At 41.5% G+C, this 23,736-nt stretch overlaps 1 protein-coding gene across 11 annotated transcripts in view; it reads right to left on the reverse strand.

The window, feature by feature from the left end:
• The window catches only part of ARID1B (AT-rich interaction domain 1B), a 413,167-nt gene that overhangs the window by 163,275 nt on the left and 226,156 nt on the right, over positions 1-23,736 (reverse strand). For 5 of the 11 annotated variants that reach the window (XM_044761123.2, XM_044761128.2, XM_044761124.2 and 2 more), the window contains one exon: positions 4,197-4,238. The exons of the other annotated variants lie outside the window; for them this stretch is intronic. In XM_044761123.2, coding sequence (XP_044617058.2) covers positions 4,197-4,238 — 42 coding nt within the window. The remainder of the gene's footprint in view (positions 1-4,196; positions 4,239-23,736) is intronic. 11 annotated transcript variants of the gene reach the window in all.

Raw genomic sequence — 23,736 nt, forward strand, 5'->3', positions numbered from 1 at the left:
TTGAACAAGATACATATTTTTCAATCTTTGCCTTGGCTTTATGAATATTCATTCATTCAGCGAGATATCTGAGAGTAAGCCCTGGAGTAGGAGGGTGAGGTGTCACCGGCACACGAGAGGAGAATGGAGGATGGAGCTTGGGGAAATGCCACACTGCATGCCGTGGAGAGGAAGAGGAGTCTGAGACACCAAGGCCACACACACAGGAGGAAGACCAGCAGAGTGCTGGTGGGGAAGCCAAGGGTGGAGGCGAAAGAAGAGGCTGGGTAAAGCAGATGATGCAAAGAGGCGAGTAAAATGCAAGGACTGCATCTTTCTGCTGGAGTGAGGATCAGGGAAGTCATTAGAGACCTCAGCAAGAGGGGCAGAGTAGGGAGAGAGGAAGGCAGCTATGGTGATGGGGAGCGAGGAAAGACAGGCAGGTGGCAGAGCAGAACTCTGGGCTCTGAGGACACTCGGAAAAGAGGACAGGCTTCGGGTGACCTTCCTGGTTCCCACCCCACTTCTGTTACTGACTGCTGTGGAACTCCTAGTTCCCACCCAAGACTGGGAATAACAACACTGCCTAACTCACAGGGAGTGGATTCCTTAAAAATCGTGCTTCTTTATAATTCCTGACCTCGTTATCCACAAGGAATGAGAAGGCAAAAGACATTCGTGGTCATGAAATTTCTAAATTTTTTAGATTTTGATAAGATCTCAAGAAATTTACAGAAAAGTTATACGTATATAGTCTTTCTTTTTTAATGACCCAGGGATATTTTATTCACTCCTCTTTATTACTTCCCTATATAATTTTTTTTGTAGAACTTATAAGCGACGAAGTCAAATTTTTGGCCTTTTTCTATGTTTAACAGTATAAATGTATATATTATTTGCTCAGCTGATTTTATCATCCCCTTATCATTAGTAGCTTTACCTAGTACATTAATGACATAGGCTGCCCCGGGACTCCTGATTTATTACCTTATAAAATTATCTTTTTTTCTTTTTTGTTTTTTGCTGAGGAAGATTGTCCCTTGAGCTAACATCTGTGCCAATCTTCCTTCACTTTATATGTGGGTTGCCACCACACAATGGCTGACAAGTGGTGTAGGTCTGTGCCCAGGATCCGAACCTGGGCTGCCAAAGCAGAGCATGCCGAACTCAACCACTGCACCACAGGGCTGGCCCAAGAATTATCAACTTTTTAATGTGTTGAAGTCTTGGTCAGAACTGAAGTCAAGAGCAGAGCTCTACACTTTGTAGAACTTTCCTTTCCTAATACATTTGTTCATTCTTTTATTCTGAAGCACCCATTTATTCACTGCAATTCCTGTTTCTGTAAGTACAATAACTTTAAATTAATTAAGCATCCTACTAGGGCCAAAGAAAAACAAACTCAAGAAAGTCAGGTACCTACAGAGGGAAAAACTAGAACCGCTGGAAAACAGTTTAATGTAACAGTGTTTAATATACCGTGAAAGAGTTACCAGCATTTCCAATTCTAAGTTACCTTTGACTAACATAAGCCTAATAAAAACAATGAATCAGCATTTGAGTGAAATTAAGATTTGTCAAGTAGAAGAAAGAACCCACATATTTCCCATTTGATTAGCTTTAAAACATTAATCTCAAACAGCCGTTAACAGTTGTGCTAGTTGTGAATGGCTGCAAACTTGTTTTCCCAGGTTATCGGTTCACCACACTCATACACAAAACCAGGTTGTTTGTACCTCTGGGTCCCAACACGTTTAAGTCATTTTCCAGTGAGACTGACGAATTCACGCTTCAGTCCTAAGTAAATATTGAGCTTGTAGGTTTTAGTTTGACTTAGGAGATGGAGAAGCATACAAGGGGTGAATAATTAAGATAGAGCCCCCAAAAAAGGGTAAAGAAAGATCAAAGGCACATTAAAGACCATCACTCAAGGATCAGGGACATCCGTGGGACAGACACACGCTCCAGCATCCTACTCATCCACCAAGATGACGTCACTAACGTCTCACCAGTGAGTCAGATATCTGAGTGATGTGTCCCAAGGCATAAAAACAGGAAAAAAGGTCAACTGCGAATAAGTGTTCAAAAACCCGGCCAGTACTCAATACCCAGACCTTTTAGGAAACAAGCTGAAAATATATTTGCTGACTTGCAGATAAAACGAAGCAGGAAAAACTTGCAAATTTCTCCTTTTTAGTTCTACGTGCCAATACAGTTCTACGTGCCAATACTCTGGTAGAGATCTGAGAAAATGAAAAGCATCTAATTGTTTGAAAATCACTGAATTATTGGGGAAAAAAATTCAAACAGTTGTATCTACAGATTGAATTTAGGGCTACAAAAGCAATCGCTGGTTTAGCCATGAGACAATGCAGAGCTTTCACACGGCGGGGCAGACCACGAGAGCTGGTGGGACAACATCTTCCACAATCCTGCAGCGTCCTCAGGAGGAAGGATTATGCACGTGAGTTCACAAGACCTGCCCCTACAGGTTTATAACCATGCAATGAATATTCCACATGCACACTGGGCACGAAATAGAAAATGAAAAATTCAGAAGATGACCATATGTCAAATACTGCAAATAATCCTGAATTAGCTCTATTTATATATTAAAATTTTTGGCAGATACAGAAACACAAAACATACTAAGTAAGGGTATAAACATGAGTCAGTTTACCAACTATTTAATTATTTATAAAGTGTTAATTGATCCTTTTGCTTTTAGTTTGCATTTATTAGGACGTAAACCTCGCTAAGCTTATAACCTCAGAACAGGTTTGATTTTGGTAGTGTTACAATGTCAGCCACTTGCACCGCAGCACAACTGTTAGACTGTCCTAAAAAATGCCAAGCATTCAGAACGGAAAGCAGCCCCAAAAATGGAAAAAATATAAATAACTAATTTTTAGTTTTAAGCCAAAGATGTAGCACATACGGGAGTCAGCCATAACCCACACCTTGTGCTCTAAAGTTTCCAGACTTCTGACTGTGAAAGCACCTGATGGCACCTACACTATACTTCTCTACCTCTATATGAAAATAAAGTCAGACTCCCCTAATAAACCGCTCTTACCACTTTACTTACATGGCTTAAGAATTACTAGCAAATATGTACAAAAGGGGAGTAAATCTGATAAAAACTACAGGTCTGGAAGATTGTAATTCTGAAAAATCTCCTCACTGTGGTCTCCATCTGAGCGTGACACAGCATCTATTCCGTGGTCTCATCCTCACCCTAATATCCTGAGGATCAGGGATCACCAGGTCCTGCAGACTCCCTCCGCAAGGATTGCTTCCTTCTGCCACTGCGCTAGCTCAGGCCCACATCACCCCTCCCCCGATCTACTCAAATGCCCTTCACTGGGGTCTGGCAAATCCATCCCTCAAGAGTGGTCAAAATTATCTATCCAAAGGTGCAAATCTAACCACTACTTTGCTTAAAATCTTTTAATAGCTTAGCATTTTTTATGGGATAAAATTCAGATCTTTAACCTCTTCAACCTCAGATCTTGCCACACAGGCAGAACTTGACTACTTTGAGCTTCCTTTCTTTTTTTTTCATGGTCGCCCTCCCACCTGAAAATAGCTCTCATTTCTCCCGTCCTCCTCTCGCATCTAAATATAATCCACGCCGGCAAGCTCCGCCCAGCGATCTGGTGCCCGGAATGCCCTCCGCTCCACCCAGCCCACTCCCACAGTCCTCTGCGCGTTTCCAGCCTGGAGACCACCACGCTGCAGGGCAACCGACCGGTTTCAATCTACACCTACCAACGGACTGTGAGCAACTTAAGGGCAGGAGCTGCGACTGGAATATAGGGGTTCAGTAACTATGTGAAGCAGGGATAACGAGTAAATGAAGCTAGTTATGAACCAAAAGCAACGCTCGGATAACACTGAGTTGTCGTATTTGAGTACCCCCAAACTGGGGGGACATTTCAGTAAATCCTACTTCATGGCTGACTCAAAAGTCAATTACTACTCGATGAAACTCTTGTTTTTCTGTACAGTTTCTCACATTCTCTACAACAAAGAACGAAGGTAAAGAAAACACTAGCATAGTCTACTCGTGATCACAATAGAAGGGAAATGTTAAACTCCTGCAGATTTTTAGAACCTCTACATTTGGTAAGAAAAACCAGAGCTCTCTGTTGAGCCATCCAGCCCCCTAGGGGAGCGGAGGAAACCTGCACAGCAAGCTACATCAGACTACACACCTTGAGTCCAAAGGCTGTATCCTCCGAGGTCAAGACTTCAACCTGCAATCATAAGGAAAAAAATAATTTAGGCACTATCAAAACCCTTCTTTGAGTCTAGCCACAGGCACCAGACCACGGGCATGGCCTGGAACTCAGAGTTCTGAGAAAACTGGCATTCGATTTCTGTCAGGTGTCAAGAAAGAGAGATCTGTGAGTCCCTTCAAGAGTTGCATGAAAATCCAGGTCACTGGCCTGGGTTCCAGTTTTACAACAGGGCAAGCTCCTACCAAATGAATCTATTTGCCATCAGGTTGAAGAGGTGCTGTAAGTTCCCCAGAATGATCTAGAAGTTAGGAGAATCACCCTTCTCACTTAAATCACAAGATGTTGCATACACTCATCTCTTACTGACACACGGTGAGGGGAAAGTTATGCTTCGTAAAGCAATTTCATTGTGCTTGAGAAGCTGCTAGTAATTTCTTGTCCTGCTCGCATCAGAGTGGGTAGTCCTGAATCTCTGGAATGTGGCAGAGCAAGAGTTCCTGAAAGCAACACTCAGGAAAAGGCAGGCAGAGTCTAAGCAACAAGTTGTGAAATGATGGCAAAACTTCAAAATTGCCTGTCAGTCTTATGCATTAGAAGACAGAGCTCATTAACATGAATTTAAAAAGCTGCGTGGAACAAGACGTGTATTGATAATTACTGTTTTTTAAACATAATTATTCAGTCTGGTGTATAAAGCTTTTAACTTTGATTACTACCAAGTACCAAAATATGATGAAAAAGAGCAAGGAAGGCAGGCAACAGAACAAATATGGGCATTTTTGAAGTGTCTGGGGAAGAGAGTGGGGGTGGGGCAATAGGCTCAGACTAGTTGGCTTCTCTGTTAGTTTGAAACCTTTTAAAATGAGGCGTTTGTGGTAGGTGTTTAAGCAGAAGGCACATGGGCCTATCCAACGTTATTTTGCTATAAAACAAAATTGGGTTCTTCCCTTCAGGGAAGAGAATGCAGAAAGGAAGATCATTTCAATAAGACTGTCATCCAGTACGAAAGTAAGGGGGTCAAACAAGAAATGAAGAAACAGATCTACTCCCCAACGGCTCTGCTGGAAGTGTGGCTCACCCAGCACCTGGTACCTGCCAAGACCAGCGCACAAAGCAAAAGAAACACACGATTAGGTCTGGGGAAGACGCGCAGCCTCGTTCTGATGAAAACCATATGTTGCAGATATCAAATGCGATTTTGGGCTAAAGACTGAAATGTTGGATCAACTATAGCACAAAATCATTATAAGATTCACTGACAGCATCTCTCTTTACACTTCGATTTCCAAAGCTAATTGTTAGATTCAGAAACAAGATCTTATTATAGAGTTTTAGTTTAAGAGAAAAAAACTCGACAGTTATTTGCAATTTACATATGTTTGAATTTCCTCCGCCCTGCCTTTCACAGCACTAAGTTATTAACCTCAACTGTTTTTACATTGAAATCTCTGATCAACATTGAAGACTTTAGTTCAAGAGAAAGCACAAACAAATTCGCTGAATCTTATCCACTTGTAAACACTGTGTGACGTGTGCTCTTGAATTAGACTCACAGATGCCATGTGCACACCTAGGTGGTAGGGACAGTCGCCCTTGGTGTGGTATTTTAATATACAATTATTTTTAAAGTACACTGTAGGTTTAGATCTGCAAAAATCGTCTCCAGAGTGAATTCTGCATCTGTTTAACGTATTATAAAAAGTCAAGGCAGCAAGAAAATTCAACAGCAAACAGAAATCTACTTAAGGATATATTATATATTTAATATATTTGAGAAGTTGAGATGATAGCAAACCAAAGCTTTCAAGTGGAGTTTAGGAACTCTCCATGTGACTTCGCCAGCAGTGGACATAAGACAGAACTTGTCGGGTGGAGGAAGGAGCTGGGTCTCAGAGGGTCAGCCTCATGCCCTTCCCACCCAGCTTCTATCTCCAGGAGGGCTCAAACGGGTGTTTTGAATTCTTAGGTATTAACCAATTTAATTAAAGCAACTTAAAGAAATATTTATGTTTTGTACAAAAGCATTATGGTTTAAATACATGTGCATTCTAGTTCAATATTCTTTATTATTTTCTGTTTATGTAAGATTTTAATTTCAATACCTACAGAAAAACAGATTCTAAAAACCTGAGATGAACCTCAATTTAATAAAAAAGAAACCTCAATGTCATCCAAAAGGTTTTACGTTGTATCTAAAAGCATTTTTACCTAAGTTGGAAGGAATCCCCCTCTAGTGGGAGTAAGAGAGTATTTCAGCCTTCACGAACAATTTTCAGGTACTAGTCATTAAACCTAACTATCAAGAGAAATCAGCTAAGCTTTTCTGTTCCTTTGGTCATAAATTTGAATCTTTTAAAGAAAGAAAATAATGTAAATATTTTATATTTCACAAGCCAAGAACACCTCTAATTCCTAAATATAAACTAGAAGTAGATTTGCATTTATCTGATGGGACTTTAGTTATTAGCCAACAATCATCATCCAATTTAAATTGGCTATAAAGTACTCACAATTTTAAATTAAAACAAGAATGTACAACTGGAAAAAATTAGCACATTCTCAATGGAAAGATGTAATAATGCAGTCGGAGGACAAGACACAGAGTCTGCGTTTGCCCGACTCATTAACAAAGACCTTCAAAACATGCAAGGCATTGAGCTGAGTGCTGTAAGGGAGAAAAAGTGTTGAGTTTCACTGAGGTATTAACACCTGCGTGAAATGTATTTAAACATCCATTTAAAAAAGACAAAAATTCAAATTCAGAAATGACCAGGTGAGGTGATTCCCGGTGTCCAAACTTAAGTTTGGGGAGATTTAAAACTGGCAGTATTACCAAATCATCAAGAAAAAAGGGCACAGGTTTTATCAAATGTAAAATCAGGACAAATACGCAATGTTCTCCTTCACACAGATGCTGTCACAAATGCAAAGGTAACTCTGACCACCCTGATGAGAGGCAGACCCGCCGCCACTGGGAGAGAGCACTTGCCAAGGGGTCCTGAGGTACAAGGTGTATAGGGACAAGGGCAGGCGAAAAAGCAGAGACTTCCTAAGTCCAAGATAAGGCCCCTTCCATTAAACCACGTTTATTTCAAATGATGCTGCAATTAACACTTGATAACTCGCGATAAAAGGACTCCATTTGTAGAGAACTTCTAAAATCGCTGTGCAAGTTCAGCTCGCAAGGTTCCGGAGCAGCGAAGCCATTTACAATTCTTACACTCTATGCCAGTACGAAAACCTTCAATTGGCCTCTCTCTCCCCCAATTAACCTAATAAGCCCTACCTCTGCCAAAATTAAAACAAACCACTTTAGTTTCCGATCACTCCATTATGAAAATCGGGAAAACGTGAATTCATGAATTTGGAAGTAGAAGTGGTTGAACTTTCCTCTTTCTTGAATCACTTTCAAAGTCCTTTTTACTTTCACCTCTAAAGCAGAGAATACTAACGTCCAGCAGCATTTTCATTAAAATAAAACAATGCCAAGGCTATGTCCCATTTTAATTTTTTAAAACAATCTCTAAAATCAGGATCTTGCTGTCACAAAAAGAAATAGTGGCCACTAATGATTTATAATCATATACAAAGAATCTTACTCATAATTAAAGGAATGCCAATCAAAACTCCCTACAGTATTCTATTTTTCTCACGACAGATTACCAAAGATTAAAAATTTTGATAATAACTATATTGACAAAGGTGTGGGAAATCACTCTAATCACAGCCCTGAATTGAGGATGAGAACATATATTGGAATGAAGTACAATTTGGCAGTATGTATCAAAATGTATATGCACATGATTAAGTGTTAATTCAACAATTCCACTGATACTTAAGTGGAAAAATAAAGATTTACAAAGTTGTTAACCAGAGTTGTTCATAACAGTAAAAAGCTGAAAAGAACCATCAACCAAATCTCCATCAACAAGGGAGTGTTTAATAAATTATCATACAACCAAGCAATAGAATACTATGCTGCTGTTAAAAAGGAGGGGAATCTACGTGTGCAGAGAAGGAAAGATTTCTGTTATTATGTTAAGTGAACAGAACCAGAACAGTGTAGATAGTAAGCTACTATCTGTGTTTAAAAAAAAAGTTGGGGATGTCATTTGCTTGATATACTTAGACCATTTCTGGAAAGATACCCAAGATACATCAGCAATTGCCTCAAGGGAGAGAAACTTACTTTTCTTTGTGTTTTGTCTTACAGTAGAAGAATTTTTTTTTTTTTACCAAGTACATGTGTTTCGTTTTCAACTGAAAGTAATTAGTTAAAAAAATAAGTCAATAACATAAAAACTTGTTCAGTGTTCATAATAATCATAGAAATGTCTTATCTTTCAAGTTGGGAAAGGTTACAAATATACAGTAGTCAACGCTTGTGTATATAACCAGATCGCCCAGAACTTCTGATGGCTATGTCAGTAAGAACAGCCCTCCAAAAAACAGTTTTCCATTATACATAGTCAAGCCTATTTACCCAGCAATCTATTTGCTAGGCAAATCTACCTTTGTGATCTATTTTGTGATCAACTGTTTATATATTAAGTATGTGTACTACACCATTATTTGAAATAACGACAAAGTAGAAGAAAATGTGCAAAAACAGGATGGTTATATAAATATGGTATATTCATAGGAAAGACCAGTACATAATCATGAAAAATTCAGCTTTCAAAAAATATTTTATAACATAGGAAAATGCTTACAACATGTTAAATTTTCAAAGTAGGATTAAAAACAGAAATTTGACATTATAAATATTCAAATCTATGCATTTGTTTCCTCCATGCCTTCTAGAACATGTGCCATGCTGGAAAATGTCTTCACCACTCCAGGATTTTTTAAATATTCATTCATGTTTTCTTTGAATACATTTGACTTTATTTTTTTTACATTTAAATATTTGATCCATCTGTAATTTATTTTGAAGTAAGGAGAAGAGGTGACCCTGTTTTAATTTTCCATTTAAATAACTGTGATGCAGAATAACCTATTATTTTCTCCAGTGATCAGAGATACCATATCTTTACCATAATTAAACATTAGAATGATATAAATTTTGCCTCCAATTCCAGGTAGGAATGGGAAAAGCAAAATGACCCACGAGATATTCAACCCAAAGGCAGATGGGAGTGAGAGGAGGAGATTGATAATAATCAACAACGACCTGCCCGAATTTGCAGTTACAATATTTGTCCACAAGTAGATGGTGAAGGATTCAGATGCTCCTGGAAAGAATAATTTTCACTTAGATTGGTGTTTGAGGGATAAAAAGACTATTCTACTTGCAAAGATTGCTGTGTCTGCTTTGGTTGGTCGAAAGGCCCAATATACCAACTAGAACCTATTTCATTAAGCAAACTTCTACCTACCTTAAAGAGAAGCAGACATTAATATGTATATTGCTCTCCGAAACCACGTCCCAGGATTTATGACAATTTAAACTGCAGGACAAGCCCTCCTACCCCCTCACACTCACCCACACAGACAGCTCACACTGGGTTGCAAAGTTTCAATTTTAGCAAGCAAGGAAGCTGTTTTATCTTTTTCTTTCTTATTATGGTTTATTATTATTTCTACTCTTATTATTATTAACTTACTTTTTGCAATCCATTAACAAAATGAACGCTTAAAAAAACCATGTGAAACCTTGCCAGCATTCTTCTCTTACTTATTAATTCTCCTCATTCTCCTTATTAGCATGTGCAGGCCACATGACAGCTCAAGGACACAGCTTGCTGAAACTGCTCAGGGTTTGATGAGCTGGTAATAGAACACACAGTGATGCCTTCTACAATAAATGCTGCTCAGTAGAACCACCATTCTCTAAATGTATTTAAAATTAACTAAGAACTTGTCCCTATATAGGGAACCAATAAATAACAATGATAAATTTCATCTACGCAAACAGAAAGCACTTCTGCTATGCTTAATACAATGTAATATGATTTCGAGATGAATGATGGATACGTTCTAACCATGCTTTCACTGCAAGTGTTAGGCTCACTCATTATCTGCGATACTAGGATGCCGGCTGTGTCTTCACATGGTAGGCTGTTAAATCGAAAACAAAGGTTGTCGGCATTGTGGTCACACTCCTCTTTCTAATTATGTTCTCTAACTGAGTCAGGATACTGTCACTTAAGGTTCACAGAGCAGTCACGAACTCATGACACGGCTCAGAGAAAAGAGAATTTGAGAATGGAACAGAGTGTGCACAAACAGCCACCACTATGCAATGTGACTTCACAGCCCCTTCCATCAGAAGGTGGAGTCTATTTCTCCACGTCTTTCGTCTGGGCTGGACACCTGATTTGCTGGGATCAACAGAATGCAGCAACAGAAATCATTCTGCACCACTTCCAAGTCTAAGACTCGAGGCAATGCACACTCGAAAGTCAACCAGCCACCATGTGAACAAGCCCAGACTGGTTTGTTGGAGGATAAGAGACATAGGGTTCTGTTACCACATCACCCTAGCCAAGAACCAGTCACCTCCAAGATGCACAGCCACTGAGCTGATCAGGAGCTGACTGAAGCAGAGAGAATGAGCCCAGAAACCAGAACTACCCAGGCCCAGGGCAGATTTTCACCTTGTGGGATCAGGAGCTAAATAAATGGCAGGTGTTCTGAACACTAAGTTATGGGTTAGTCTGTTGCTTAGTAGAAGCTAACTAATGCATTGTCCCACTCTAAATAAAAGAATGCAGGTGTCATACATCTATCAGCAGAGTTCCAGGCAAGAACACCATGATTCTGAAGGCCGTTCTGAAAGCACTTACAGTATCTACATAGCCAAGTCCCTTCTCCATCTCCACTGCCTATTTGAAACTTTCCAAGACCATAAAATTCTACTGCATTTCTTTACTGAGGTCCACAAGAAGCTCAACAGTGCGGCTCCTCTTGCCTCACTGATCCCCAGTCCTACCACTCTCCCTCCACGAGCAATGTTTCAGCTACATTGGCTTCCTTTCTCACCTCAGGGCCTTTGCACTTGCTGTTACCTCTGCCTGGAACACCTGCCACCAGATTTTCCCTTCGTGTCACTCAGATCTGAGTTTAAAGCTCACCTCCTCAGAGAGCCCTCTCCCTCTCCTGTATCACCACCTGAAATCTGCTTGTCTACCCTTTTACTTAAATGTAAATTTCACAGGCCAAGGGCCCTTGCCTGTCTCATTCACTGTTGTACGTTTCTTACCTAGAAGGGTACCTGACACAGAGCAGGAACTCAATGAACGACTGTTGAAGGAGTAAATCAGTGAGTGCAAATGAATGCACTGACGACTATAACACAAACAATAAAAACACAAATACACGTTTATGAACCCAAATTTGACACAGCTCATTATGCCACAGGTGTAGATATAAGATTTGAAACATGCTCCACCTAATATAAGTTAAAGTCTTATGTGCCATTTTAGCTGGTGACACATGCACTTGCATTACATACTAGTGTTATTAAAAAACAAACCCCAAACCAAATCAAACCAAAAACTGGTTTTTCTGTGTTTCATGATATATATACATTTGATGCACTGGTCTCTCCAGCCAAGAATAAGTTTTACATGCATTTAAAAGGATTAGGTTTTTTAAATTACTGGCAAGGAAGGAAGTATGCTGCTCAAAGATAGATCTTTTCTCCTTATTCCTGAATTGCAATGTAATGATTCTTCTAGAATTGTATTATACCAAGAAATGACTACAGTAAATATTTTATAAAGAACCCATACAGCCCACACTCCTTCCAAACTTAATTTTTTAAAGTAAATTTCAGGAAAATTTGAGCTTTGCGTTTAGGCTCGTGGACCAGAACACAGCAGATGGTAGGAGAGCCCAGGCTGCAGGGCGTCAGTGTGAAGGACAGTGACAGGCCCAAATGCTAGAGAAGAATGCTGCCACTCAGAAGGCTCATGTGGTGACAGTACCACGCCCACTCCATAGATGGTCTCTGCCTGAGGCAAAACGCAACAAGAGCCCAAGTGTACCGCCATCAGTTACGTAACCAACATGTTCACAGATGTGGGGCATGAGACACTATACCTAAAGAAATCATGTGTGTATAAGTTAATCATGTCGATACGTCCAGCATTACCAAGAAATTTGGCTAAGGAATCATGCAAAGTATAGACCCAAATATATGTATCTATTCATGATTTCATTTGGCTTTTCTGATGCAACACACGTGTATACAAATAACGTAAACTTGTAAACAAGACTTTTAAAACAGGTCGTACTTTCAATAAAAGAAAGTAATGCTTTCATATTTACTTTCAGATCTTTCTCTAAATCATATATTATTAAAGTAGAAAACATATGTATAGGAAAACAGTAATATTTATTCATCAGATTATCCTTTCTATGTGATTGCTTTTTCTGTATACTTCAAGTTACCATCTATTTCTCATTAAGATTTTCTATACTTATTCGTAAGTTCTAGGAGGTGTGACAAAGGGAAATACAAAAGCTACATAGGTCCAGGCAGGAGCGACTATTAAAAACTCCTGAATACCAAGTAGGTGGTAAACTCTACAAAAATTGAGATAATACTAAATATTATCTCATCTTCCATTGTGAATTGTCATAATTCAGTGCTATTTTAAGCAGTATTTCCCTGTTTACCCAAATATCTACTCATTCATATTCAAATTGATATAAAAAGCTTATCAAACTTACTAAACTATATTTACAAATTTACCATACTACCGCTTGATAAAGGCAAAAGCTCTAAAAACGTAAGCCAATAATAGAAACTTTTTCTAATTTTAATTATATTTCATAAAGAGGAAATTTTGCAATTTAAAAATAACTGGATAAATCTCTGAAGGTACTAAAAGTTGAAAATTTAGCTATAGTACTATTTGACGGTACTTAACTCCCTCTGCCAGTCCCACTCACCATGAAGGTCAGCTCAGAAAAGCCAGTTGAAAGTTGTCATCAAATCATTACACAGAAGAGGTACCGCAGACAGATAGGGTGTGGAGACCCACAGATAAGGCTGTGTAAAAGTTAATCACTGAGCCCAAGGGTAGGAGGTGCCACAAAGATGATTTTAGCCGACTAGCTAAGAATAAAAACGTGTTTTAAAAAGAAAAACATTTTTAACATTTTTAATTCAACAAATTAAACTACCAGGACTGCTGAAAAATGGCCTTTGTACATTATTAACCTGATGACGTGTCATTGGTCTCTTTTTCTGCTGCCCTTTCTCCTGTCCACATGTCCCTGTCCCCAACACTGTCATCAGGGTATGCATGTAAGAAAAATGACAGAGGAAAAGAATTTCTTTTTTACCCTAAAATACTTCTACCAAAATAGATTGGTTTTAAAAATGCTAGCATAGCGGTTACAATCAGACTTTTATCACAGTGTATCTTTAGGACCTTTCAAAGTTTAAATTAAATTGTTTAGGACTATCTTGATTATCAAATTGGAATGGAAAGACAATTCAATAAAAGAGAGAAAAAGAATGTAAAGTCAGTTACACTTAAATTTAACCACAAACTTTTACCTTTTTTTTTTCCTGCTTTTTCTCCCCAAATTCCACCAGTATCTAGTTGTATATATTTTTTTCAATTGTGGGTCCTTCTAGTTGTGGCATGTGGGATGCTGCCTCAGCATGGCCTGATGAGCGGTGCCATGTCCCCCCCCCCCCAGGATCCGAACTGGCGAAACCCTGGGCCACCGAAGCGGAGTGCACGAACCTACTAACCACTTGGCTATGGGGCCAGCCCCTACCTGTTATCTTAAAACTGATTCTTGTTTTAGATGGGACTTATTTTGAAGAATCTATTTAATTCAATAAACTAATAACAGCAAAGCAAAAAAGTCTCTAGGGAAGACAACCACTTTTTAATTCTTTTCGGAGCTCCCTAAAGTGCTCCTGGGTCCAGAGAACTAAACCAAGCTGCCTCCTCCCCAGTCATGTCACCCCCTCTGTTCTCTCACAGAAACCGCTAAGACAGCCTTATCTGCTAAGGGCAACAATAAGAAAATGGAAAACCAAGAGTGTGAGGATGTGAAGAAACTGAGGCTAGTACAGGAAGTTCTGGAAGAGGCAAATTCAGAAAAAAGAGTTGACATTTTCAAGGCAACTAACTGCCAGCATACCACTGTTTCACTCTGCCCCTCTTCCTCTCTCCAAAATAAGCATATCTTCTAAAAAAAATCGTGCAAGAAAAAGAGGAAGCCTTCAAAAATAGGTATTAGTTGTGAAAAGGCTTTGCTACTGAGTTTATTTTAATGCCACTTTGAGTTCCAAACTGTTCAATATTTATCTTTTAGAAAAAAGGGCCATAAAGACCTCGTCTCTAAAGAATTTCTAGTCTTGAACAACCGAAAAAGAACGATAATTCAAGAGATGGGCATTTTAGTACCGAAAAACGTCAGAGGGATAATTGCAAACACTTAGGGTGCTCACTTAAAAACTGGGTGTCCGAGGACACGTGGAAGCAACGAACAGAAACCCGACAGGGCACAGCGACGAGCAAAGACTGACCCAGAGGAGAAGGGAGCCCAGCTTGTTAGTGACGCTCGTCTGTAAGTGCTTCAGTAAGAGAAACTACATCACATCAAGGGGCACATCTTGACATGAAATAACAAAGTCACTTTCTGAAGTCCTAGCGACATATGATTGCCGGGCTCCCCTGAAGAATCAATTAGGGAGGAGGAATCCTCTGGCTCCACCATAGACAGCAGTATTATGTGACAAAACAAAACGTGAGGAATTTGTTTAAAAACATGGGAGTCAAATATGAGACCTGATTTTTTAAAACAATCTATTGCAGCAAAACAACACAACCATTTGGGAAAGGAGTTTGGCAGGTTCTGACATGGTGAAAGTTGTCTCACCACATGATCCAGAAACCCCACTTCTAGGTATTTACCCAAGAGAAATGAAACCTGTTCACATGAAAGCCTGTATGTATGAGAATGTCTATAGAGGTTTTATTCATAATTGTCAAAAACTGCAAACAATCCAAATGTTTATTAGTTGGTGAATGGATAAACAAAACTATGGACCACACGCATACAACACAAGACTACTCACCAATAAGAAAGGAATTAACTACTGATATTACGGGTAACCACGTGGATGAATCTCAAGTGTATTATGGTAAGTGAAAGAAGCTAGACTCAAATAGCTACCTACTGTAGGGTTCCATTCTATGACAACCTGGCAAAGGCAATGCTACAGGGAAAGAAAACAGGTCAGTGGTTGCCAGGAGCTGGGTGTGGAGGGAGGGGCTGACTATAGAGGGAAGGAGAAACTTTTCTTCTATTGGAAATGCTCTAAGGTTCCATTAGAATACTATTCTTTACATATTACCGTGTTTTGCATTTCACAACATAGTAACCCACAGTACTCAGAAAATGTTACCTTTTCCAAAAATATAGATGAGAATTAAAAAAGCTCTATAGTTTCTCATCCTCAAAATGTCTCTGATTTTCATTGTATAGTACGCTGGTTTTTTTTAAATTTCGATCAAGTGACCTTGATTATAGAGTTGAAATTTTCAGTTGGTAATTTCTAGAGATTTCTGCATGATTTGGGAAGTGCTAGATTTCTCCTCTAGGAGGGGTTTGAGGTTTTTGAAATTTTTGGGTCAGGAAGAAACGACGATCGGCTATTCTTTGAAGCTAGAAAGAGATCATGGGTCTAATTAAAATCATTGTTATTTAACACAATTGCATATGAGTTTGAACTTCAAGATGAAAACCAGCAAATCAACTTAAAACCAGAACTACAGCCAACACTGAAGTTATAGTATGTACGAGTTCATACAAGAAAGTGTTACACAACCGTCAGATCTGAAGAATGACACTTACCTCTTCATAACAGTACCTACACTTACAGCTCAGAAATTTTAAAGTTCAAACCTTAAAAAAAAAAGACTCTTAAAGGACCACATATTTACGTTTGTTTGGTAACTCAGCCCCGAGAAGTCTAGGAGATGCAGAAGAAAACCCAGAGTTACTGAGCTTATGCCATGAAACTGCTTTCTAAACACGAAGTAGCAAAAAGTTTAAAATACAGTCCCGAGGTTGAAAAGCTTGCTTTTTAATGTCTGAAACACCTACTCTCAGTAGGCCCTTTCAACATTTTTATATTAAGTAGACTCACTTTCATACAAATTCTTTACAGGTATTTAAACGAAAATGAGATTTCTGAAATAAACAATGTACAACCAAACTTAAAAAGAAACTAGCTACTTAGCAGTAACATTCATTTATGTCACGTCTTACCAAGAGTTTATAAACAACTTTGGCCAAGGATTTCCAATGGATTTAATTTTTGTCTAGACCAGAGGCTCTCAACCAGGAACACTTTGGCACCCCGCCCTCCTAATGCAGGGGACACGTGGCAATGTCTAGAAACATTTTTGGTCATCACAACTGGGGGCTGGGTTGGGGGGGTTTGCTCTTGGTATCTAGTGGGTAAGTACTACAATACACAGGACAGCCTCCTTACAACAACAAATTCCAGGGCCAATGTCAATGGTACCAATGGTTGAGAAACCTCAATGGTGCCAATGGTACTGATGGTTGAGAAATCCTGGTCCAGCCATGGGAAATCCCAGCAACCAACATTCAAAAGCTTAAGCACAGGAAGATCTTGCTTCAAATCATTTTATTAACAGGAATACAAACAATGTTTGGGATGAAAGCCACCCCAGCTGCTGAAACAGTTAAAACTGCAGATCATTGTGTTCATGGTGAACGGAACTGTAAGGTTCCACAGAGCAGTACTTTAGAATTGAAGTTAAATGTTGTAAAACAGATTTTTCCTCCAGAAAGGAGCTCTCGAGTTCAGTGCCCAGGCAGATAAATCTACTCATAGGAAAGACAAGCTCAATGACAGATTATATTAAAAAATGGGAGCACTGTGGGGCTGGCCTGGTGGCACAGTGGTTAAGTTCCCATTCTCTGCTTTGGCAGCCCAGGGTTCACCGGGTCGGATCCCGGGTGTGGACCTACACACTGCTTATGAAACCACGCTGTGGCAGGCATCCCACATACAAAGTAGAGGAAGATGGGCAGGGATGTTAGCTCAGGGCCAGTCTTCCTCAGCAAAAAGAGGAGGATTGGCAGCAGATGTTAGCCCAGGACTAGTCTTCCTCAAAAAAAGGGAGCATTGTCACCAATAAGTAATACAAATTCACTATTTAAAAAAATGGGGAAATGGGTAAAAGTTGAAAGTAAAACTAACCTCTGAGATCACAAACGCCTGTTCACGTGTGTGTAGATGGATGCATGTGTGTGCATGTGTGTATCTTAGCCCTACCTACAATCTAAATGCAAAATTAGACAAATTAGACATTTGCCTAAGATCTACCTGACTTAAATCTATTATTTACTTCAAGCTTCTCTTTGAAAAACTTGGGAGAATGTAGGAATCTTACACTCACTAAGATATTAGGTAGGCAAAGCATAACTTCAGAATTTGTTGTAAACTCAGCAAATGGCAAATGTCTAGAGCAAACAGAAACTGCTCTTGGGGGGCATAAATGACTAGCTAAATAGGTTATGTCTTTTGTGCTAACACTTATTTGGGTTAGGATTTTAACTCCAAGACTTTCCAGATAACATTCGAATGGTGACTCCTAAGCAAAGCTTGATGTACCTATAATGTCAGATGCATTTTCCCCAGTGAGGTTGGGGGGTGTCTATGTAACTGTAGACGACGCTGGGAGGATGAGAGGTGAAAGTGTTTTTTATTCAATTCATGTTATACTGTTGTCATGTTCCATGAGCTCATGTGAAAGAGTTTGTACTGTTTTCTTTCCCAATTACACATATCATTTCTGAGATACACAGAAAATTAGGCCTTTCCATTAATTCAATATTCACAAAGCTAGGCAGTTAAAAGTTTGTCAACCCCAAACGCACTGACCTGAATCAGCTGAACCTCTCTCGTACAAGATCGTAGCTCAAAACCTAAAAAGAGCTACTAATCTTGGCCCACTGATGGTCACCAACGAGGGTTTACACTAACACTGCATTTGCTCCTCATTCTCACTATAACGCGCAGGGGGAGGGGAGGACAATAATCTATCCTGGTATAGACTCACCCCTTTTAACAAAACACTGAAATAATGTTGGATATAACAATTTGAAGTGGAACTGGCAAGTGTCATAAGCAAGCAACAATGATCATGGTTAGAAGCGTCCTTGCTATAATCTATTATTTTTATAAAATCTCGTTTGTATACATGTCCTAAGTGAAAATACTATGCATATTCATCTCCACAGCAGCCACTATAACACTACAATGAATAAAAGCAAACAGAGGAACGTTAATATTGAGAGCTCCCGCTCAAGGCCGTTTCTCTTTAATCTTCAAACACTCATTTCTTAGATTCTGCCTCTACATCGATATTGATAAGCTAACTCAAAACTATATTCCCATAACAAATCATCAGTTAAATTTCCAGAATTCCAAAATTAAGTTGATTTGAGGGTGAGAGGGAAGGAAGAGAACTCCCGCGTACCAAGCAGTAAGCTATTTACTGTAAGCAGTATCAACGACAGAATAAACAGACTTTAGAAATTACATAGTCCATAGAGTGGAATAAAAGAAGTTTTAAAACCAAGGAGCCATAGTTGATTACTACTAGTTGGATTAAATGCATGTTTTAATTAACCTACTAGAGTTTTATGTGTCGTTCAGCTTACTTGAAAATGTCAGGTGTCTGGATTGCACCATTCTACCTAAAACAACTACAGAAGGTAACCAAGGAGAAGGCCCAACGATCCCTGAGTCTCCACGACAGAGAAAAGCTGAAAAGCAGAAAGGCAATATTCCGAAAGGCTCCTTGGCATTAAATTAAGAAGAGGAAAGCACAAGGAGGACATGAAGTTTTACAAGCTTAGACTTTTCTCGGCTCTCTGAAAAATGCCTTGAGTTGGTTTTCCCGCCAAGGAAGGGTTGGGCTGGCTCACGGCCGCCCTGAGCCCAGGAAGGATGCCATGTGGTGACCGTCCCGCCCCTCACCAGCCAGCCGCTCTGAGCTCCTGCAGGCTGGGCTCCAGGCCCCGGGCAGAGCAGACACGACGCTGAGCTCCGACACCGCCCCGGCCCTGAGACCCCGCCTCTTGCCCCGCCCTATTACGGCAAGGGAGATGAGCTCTGAGCTCCGCCCCCGCCCCGCTGACAGTAGCCTGGCTCGGAGCTCCGCCCCCTCCCTCGCCCAGCTGTCCGCAGCCTGCCTCAGAGCTCTGGCTGCGCCCAGCGCTCGAGGCCCGCCCATTTTTGTGAACTAGGTTCTGAGCTCCGCCCCCGCCCGCCGGCCCCGCCCTGCCTCGCCTTCAGCCACCCGGTTCGGAGCCCCGTCCCGCCCCCCGCCGCCAGGCTCGGAGCCCCGCCCCCTCCCCAGGCCCGCCGGCCCCGCCCACACCCGCGGGCACCGCGCGGCCTTCGGCCGCCCGGCTCGGAGCCCCGCCCCCGCCCGCCGGCCCCGCCCCTCCCCTCCCCCGGCCTCCCGGCTCAGAGCCCCTCCCTGCCCTGCTCGCCGGCCCCGCCCCTCCCTCGGCCTGCCGGCTCGGAGCCCCGCCCCGCCCGGCTCGCCGGCCTCGCCCCTCCCTCGGCCTCCCGGCTCGGAGCCCCGACCCGCCCTGCTCGCCGGCCCCGCCCCTCCCTCGGCCTCCCGGCTCGGAGCCCCGCCCCGCCCGGCTCGCCGGCCCCGCCCCTCCCTCGGCCTCCCGGCTCGGAGCCCCGACCCGCCCTGCTCGCCGGCCCCGCCCCTCCCTCGGCCTCCCGGCTCGGAGCCCCGCCCCGCCCTGCTCGCCGGCCTCGCCCTGCCGCGGCCCCGCCCGTGTTTGGAGGCCTGGGCTGGGCTCCCACCCCGAGTCCTTCCTCCGCAGCTCTTTCTGTGCTTTTCCACCATCAGGCACTCGTTTTAATTACGCAGAAACGAGCTGCAACTCATCCAGCCCTGGAAGTTGGGGGGTGGTTTCTTTGGGGGCGGGGAAGGCGAAGGAGTGAAGAGAGACGCACCAAAGGAAGTAGGAAAAAACAAAACGCGGATTTTGGCAGGGCACACGGAGGGACTTAGGGGGCAGATGGAGCAACGTGGGGTCAGCTGCGGCTAGAAGTGGCACAGGAGAAAGGCTTTCTGCCTTCGCCAGCCCAGCTGGGGTGCCGCACGCAGACGCTACGCTGCATCAGCAGAAACTTGACAAAACCCGGTCTGACAGGGCGCTTGGCACCTCCTGCCTCGGAGCCCATTTTCAGGCTTACAGAAAGCTCCAGGGAGGCGGCGGCCAGAGAAAAACGGCCCGGGGGCTGCCCCCTCCCGGGGAAAATGGCCACGGAGGGCCGGGCACGGGCGGCTAGTCAGGCTGGCGGACAACCCCCGCCTCCGCACACGCAGGCGACGGGAGGGGGAGGGGCGGGGCGGGGAGGAAGGGGCGGGGCCAAGGCTGCCTGCCGGGAACCCCGGGGCGGGGGGCGGGGCTCGGCGGCGGCGCGCGGCCTGCTGGGAGCTCGCCTCCCGGAGCTTTGTTGCACAACCTCGGCCGCGCGCCCGCACGCTCCCCGCGGGGGCTCCCAGCGCAGGTCCTTCACCGTTCCTGGGTTCGAGGCACCGAGGGAATTTCTGAACTTGCTTAATTCATACCCGCCTTCAAGTTTCTTTTTTATACTTTCTTCCTAAACATTTGTCTGTTTCTTCCTAATTGAGTGCCAGATCAGGTCACTGGATATGTAAATTGTTACACATCTTAGTGATGAAAACGAAAGAAACAAATGCAGAGTTGTTTTTACTGTACAAAAAAATGAGAACAGTAATGTTAGGGCTGATGGCTGGATAGGGGTCATCTGGCCTTCAAACGTTCAGTACTCTCCCAAAGCCAATCTCTAGCAAGGAATGAAAATAGACAAACTGTTAGGATGATGAATGATTAACCCAGAAGCTGACAGGCAGGCCGACCAGCTAGGAAAGAGGAGCAGACAGCAGAGCAAGCTAGACCACAGCCAGGGAGACACACGGAGATGGTCCAGCAAGGAAGGGGCTCACCTCAGTCGGCTGCCTCTGAAAGCTCATCCTTAGCATGTCTCTGAGGGCCAATGTTTAAAGTTCTAGTTTTCCAAAGTATGTATCTAATTATCAGATTCTACACATAAGCAACATTCTGTCACCCATTAAGGTTCTATATAATTTATAGCCACAAATGCCAGGCTATTTCTTTTTGGAAGAAAATTAAGGAATCAAGTAGATGAGCAAAAGAAACTGCAGCATAAACTCACATACCGCTAATTAAAAAAAATAGTTTCTTGAGTTATAAACAAGACTTACGGGGAGCGAGGTAACAATGGAAAAAGAAAAAATTAGAGAAACAAAAATAATTTTGAGGAAATTGTTGAGTTTTACATCAGCACTGTGTAATATTATGAATCTCAATTTGAGTAAGAGAAATGGCTAAAATTAGGCTCCAGTGTTTATATGATACCATTTCTCATTCAACTCTACCTACTATTTAGAGTACCAACAATATCAATAACAGAAAAACATGCCTAGTGGCATATACAATAAGAATTCAAATATTTACAAACCCTTAGTCAAATTTTAAAGTTTGGCTTAATTAAAAAAGATGATGCTTACTAGATTTTAGATTAAATATCTATTTAGGTCCCAATTTATAAGTACATGGTCACACAACATTTTCCCAATAAAAAGATCTCCCCATGTACCTGTTATTTTTTAACTTTAAATTATATCCCTTAGGAAGTGCTGAAGTTGTAGCAGGGTATCATCAACATATATAAAATGACGCTATTTGCAAAAGGTTAAATACTAAGAATAAAGCGAACTATTCAAATCCGTTTTAGGTTAATACTTCTTCAGTGAGGAGAAGTTAAAAATTTATATTCAACCCATTTATTTTCTGATTATTACTAATTTTCCTAAAAACATACTTTGCTAAATGGTCTTTAAGTTTATTTAAAAGTTTTTTTAAACCACAAATAGTTGACATTTCCTTAAGAGCAAATTTATTATACATCACGATTTCCTCCCTCATAAAATGCTCTACTCTTTCCCCTCCTGTCCCTCTTATAGCTACCTTTTGGTCTTACGCTGCTTTTTAGTCCTTCAAATATTGCCAATTGGTTGGTAGGTAGGTATTTATGTTTGTACAGTAGTCCCCCCTTATCCACGGTTCAAAAATATTAAATGGAAAATTCCAGAAATAAACAATTCATAAGTTTTAAATTGGGAGCCGTTCTGAGTAGCATGCTGAAATCTCACACCTTCCCCGTCTGCCCTCCCCCAATATGAGTCGTCCCTTTGTCCAGCAGATCCACACTGTGTACACTATCCACCTGTGAATCGCCTGTTAGTCACTTAGTAGCTGACTTCGTTATCAGATCGACTGTCACTGTATCACAGGGCTTATGTTCAAGTAACCCTTATTTTTCTTAATAATGGCCCCTAAGCACAAGAGTAGTGATGCTGGCAATTCAGATATGCCAAAAGAAGCCATAAAGTGCTTCCTTTAAGTGCAAAGGTGAAAGTTCTTGACTTAGTAAGGAAAGAAAAAAAATTGCATGCTGAAGTTGCTAAGATCTACGGTAACTTTTATTGTTCGATTACTAGTTATTGTTGTTAATCTCTTATTGTCCCCAATTTATAAGTTAAACATTATCATAGGGATGTATATATAGGAAAAAAACGCAGTATATATAGGGTTCGGTACTATTCGTGGTTTCAGGCATCCCCTGGGGGTCCTGAAATGAACCCCCTGTGGATAAGGGGGGACTACTGTATGTATTGCTTCATGCATGCATGTCAGAAGAAAAATGCAGGGGTAAACAAAACCACTTAAGGGACCTAATGAGATTTTCAGATGGTTCTAGTTCTAATAATAATGGCTGTATGTGAGAGTAGTCAAGATGACACCCTAGTTTTCAACTTGGTGGGCTGAATAACAGCATGGTTATGTCATGAACCAGCAACTAATGAGTTTTGTTTGGGGCTGTTTACTTTGATATGCTTGTGGTACACCCAAAGAGGAGATAGCCAGCTGGCATTTGGAAGTTCAGCCCAGGGTACCTGCACTAAAGACTAAAGAATGTGGAGTCACAGGCGATTGGATGAGAGTTGAGTTCATGGGAGTGGATGACAGCTTATTATAGAAAAGCATGCAGAAGGAGATGAGAACAGAGCCTAAAACAGAACCTTCGGGTGCACCAACATATAAAGCACAAGTTCCTCCATCCTTTGATGGAAGCAACTCACAGGCTAGAAATGTTAGGACTTCAGAATTGCTTTTTCCTCCATATCCGGAGAAAAACAGAAACTAAGAGCCTGGACTCAGGCAAGACTACCAGGACTGAATTTAACTCCAGGAAGCACTGGCTTTGTACCCTTCGGCAAATTTCTTAGCATCCCTGTGTCTCAGCTTGCTCATGTATAAAGTGAGCATAATAATGAGAGCAGATGGATGTTATGAGAATTAAAAGTTCACTTTGACCATCACCCAATCACTCCCCAAATGCAGTTTTTCAAAC

The sequence above is a fragment of the Equus asinus genome, chromosome 1, assembly GCF_041296235.1.
Source record: "Equus asinus isolate D_3611 breed Donkey chromosome 1, EquAss-T2T_v2, whole genome shotgun sequence".
Classification (NCBI taxonomy): domain Eukaryota; kingdom Metazoa; phylum Chordata; class Mammalia; order Perissodactyla; family Equidae; genus Equus; species Equus asinus.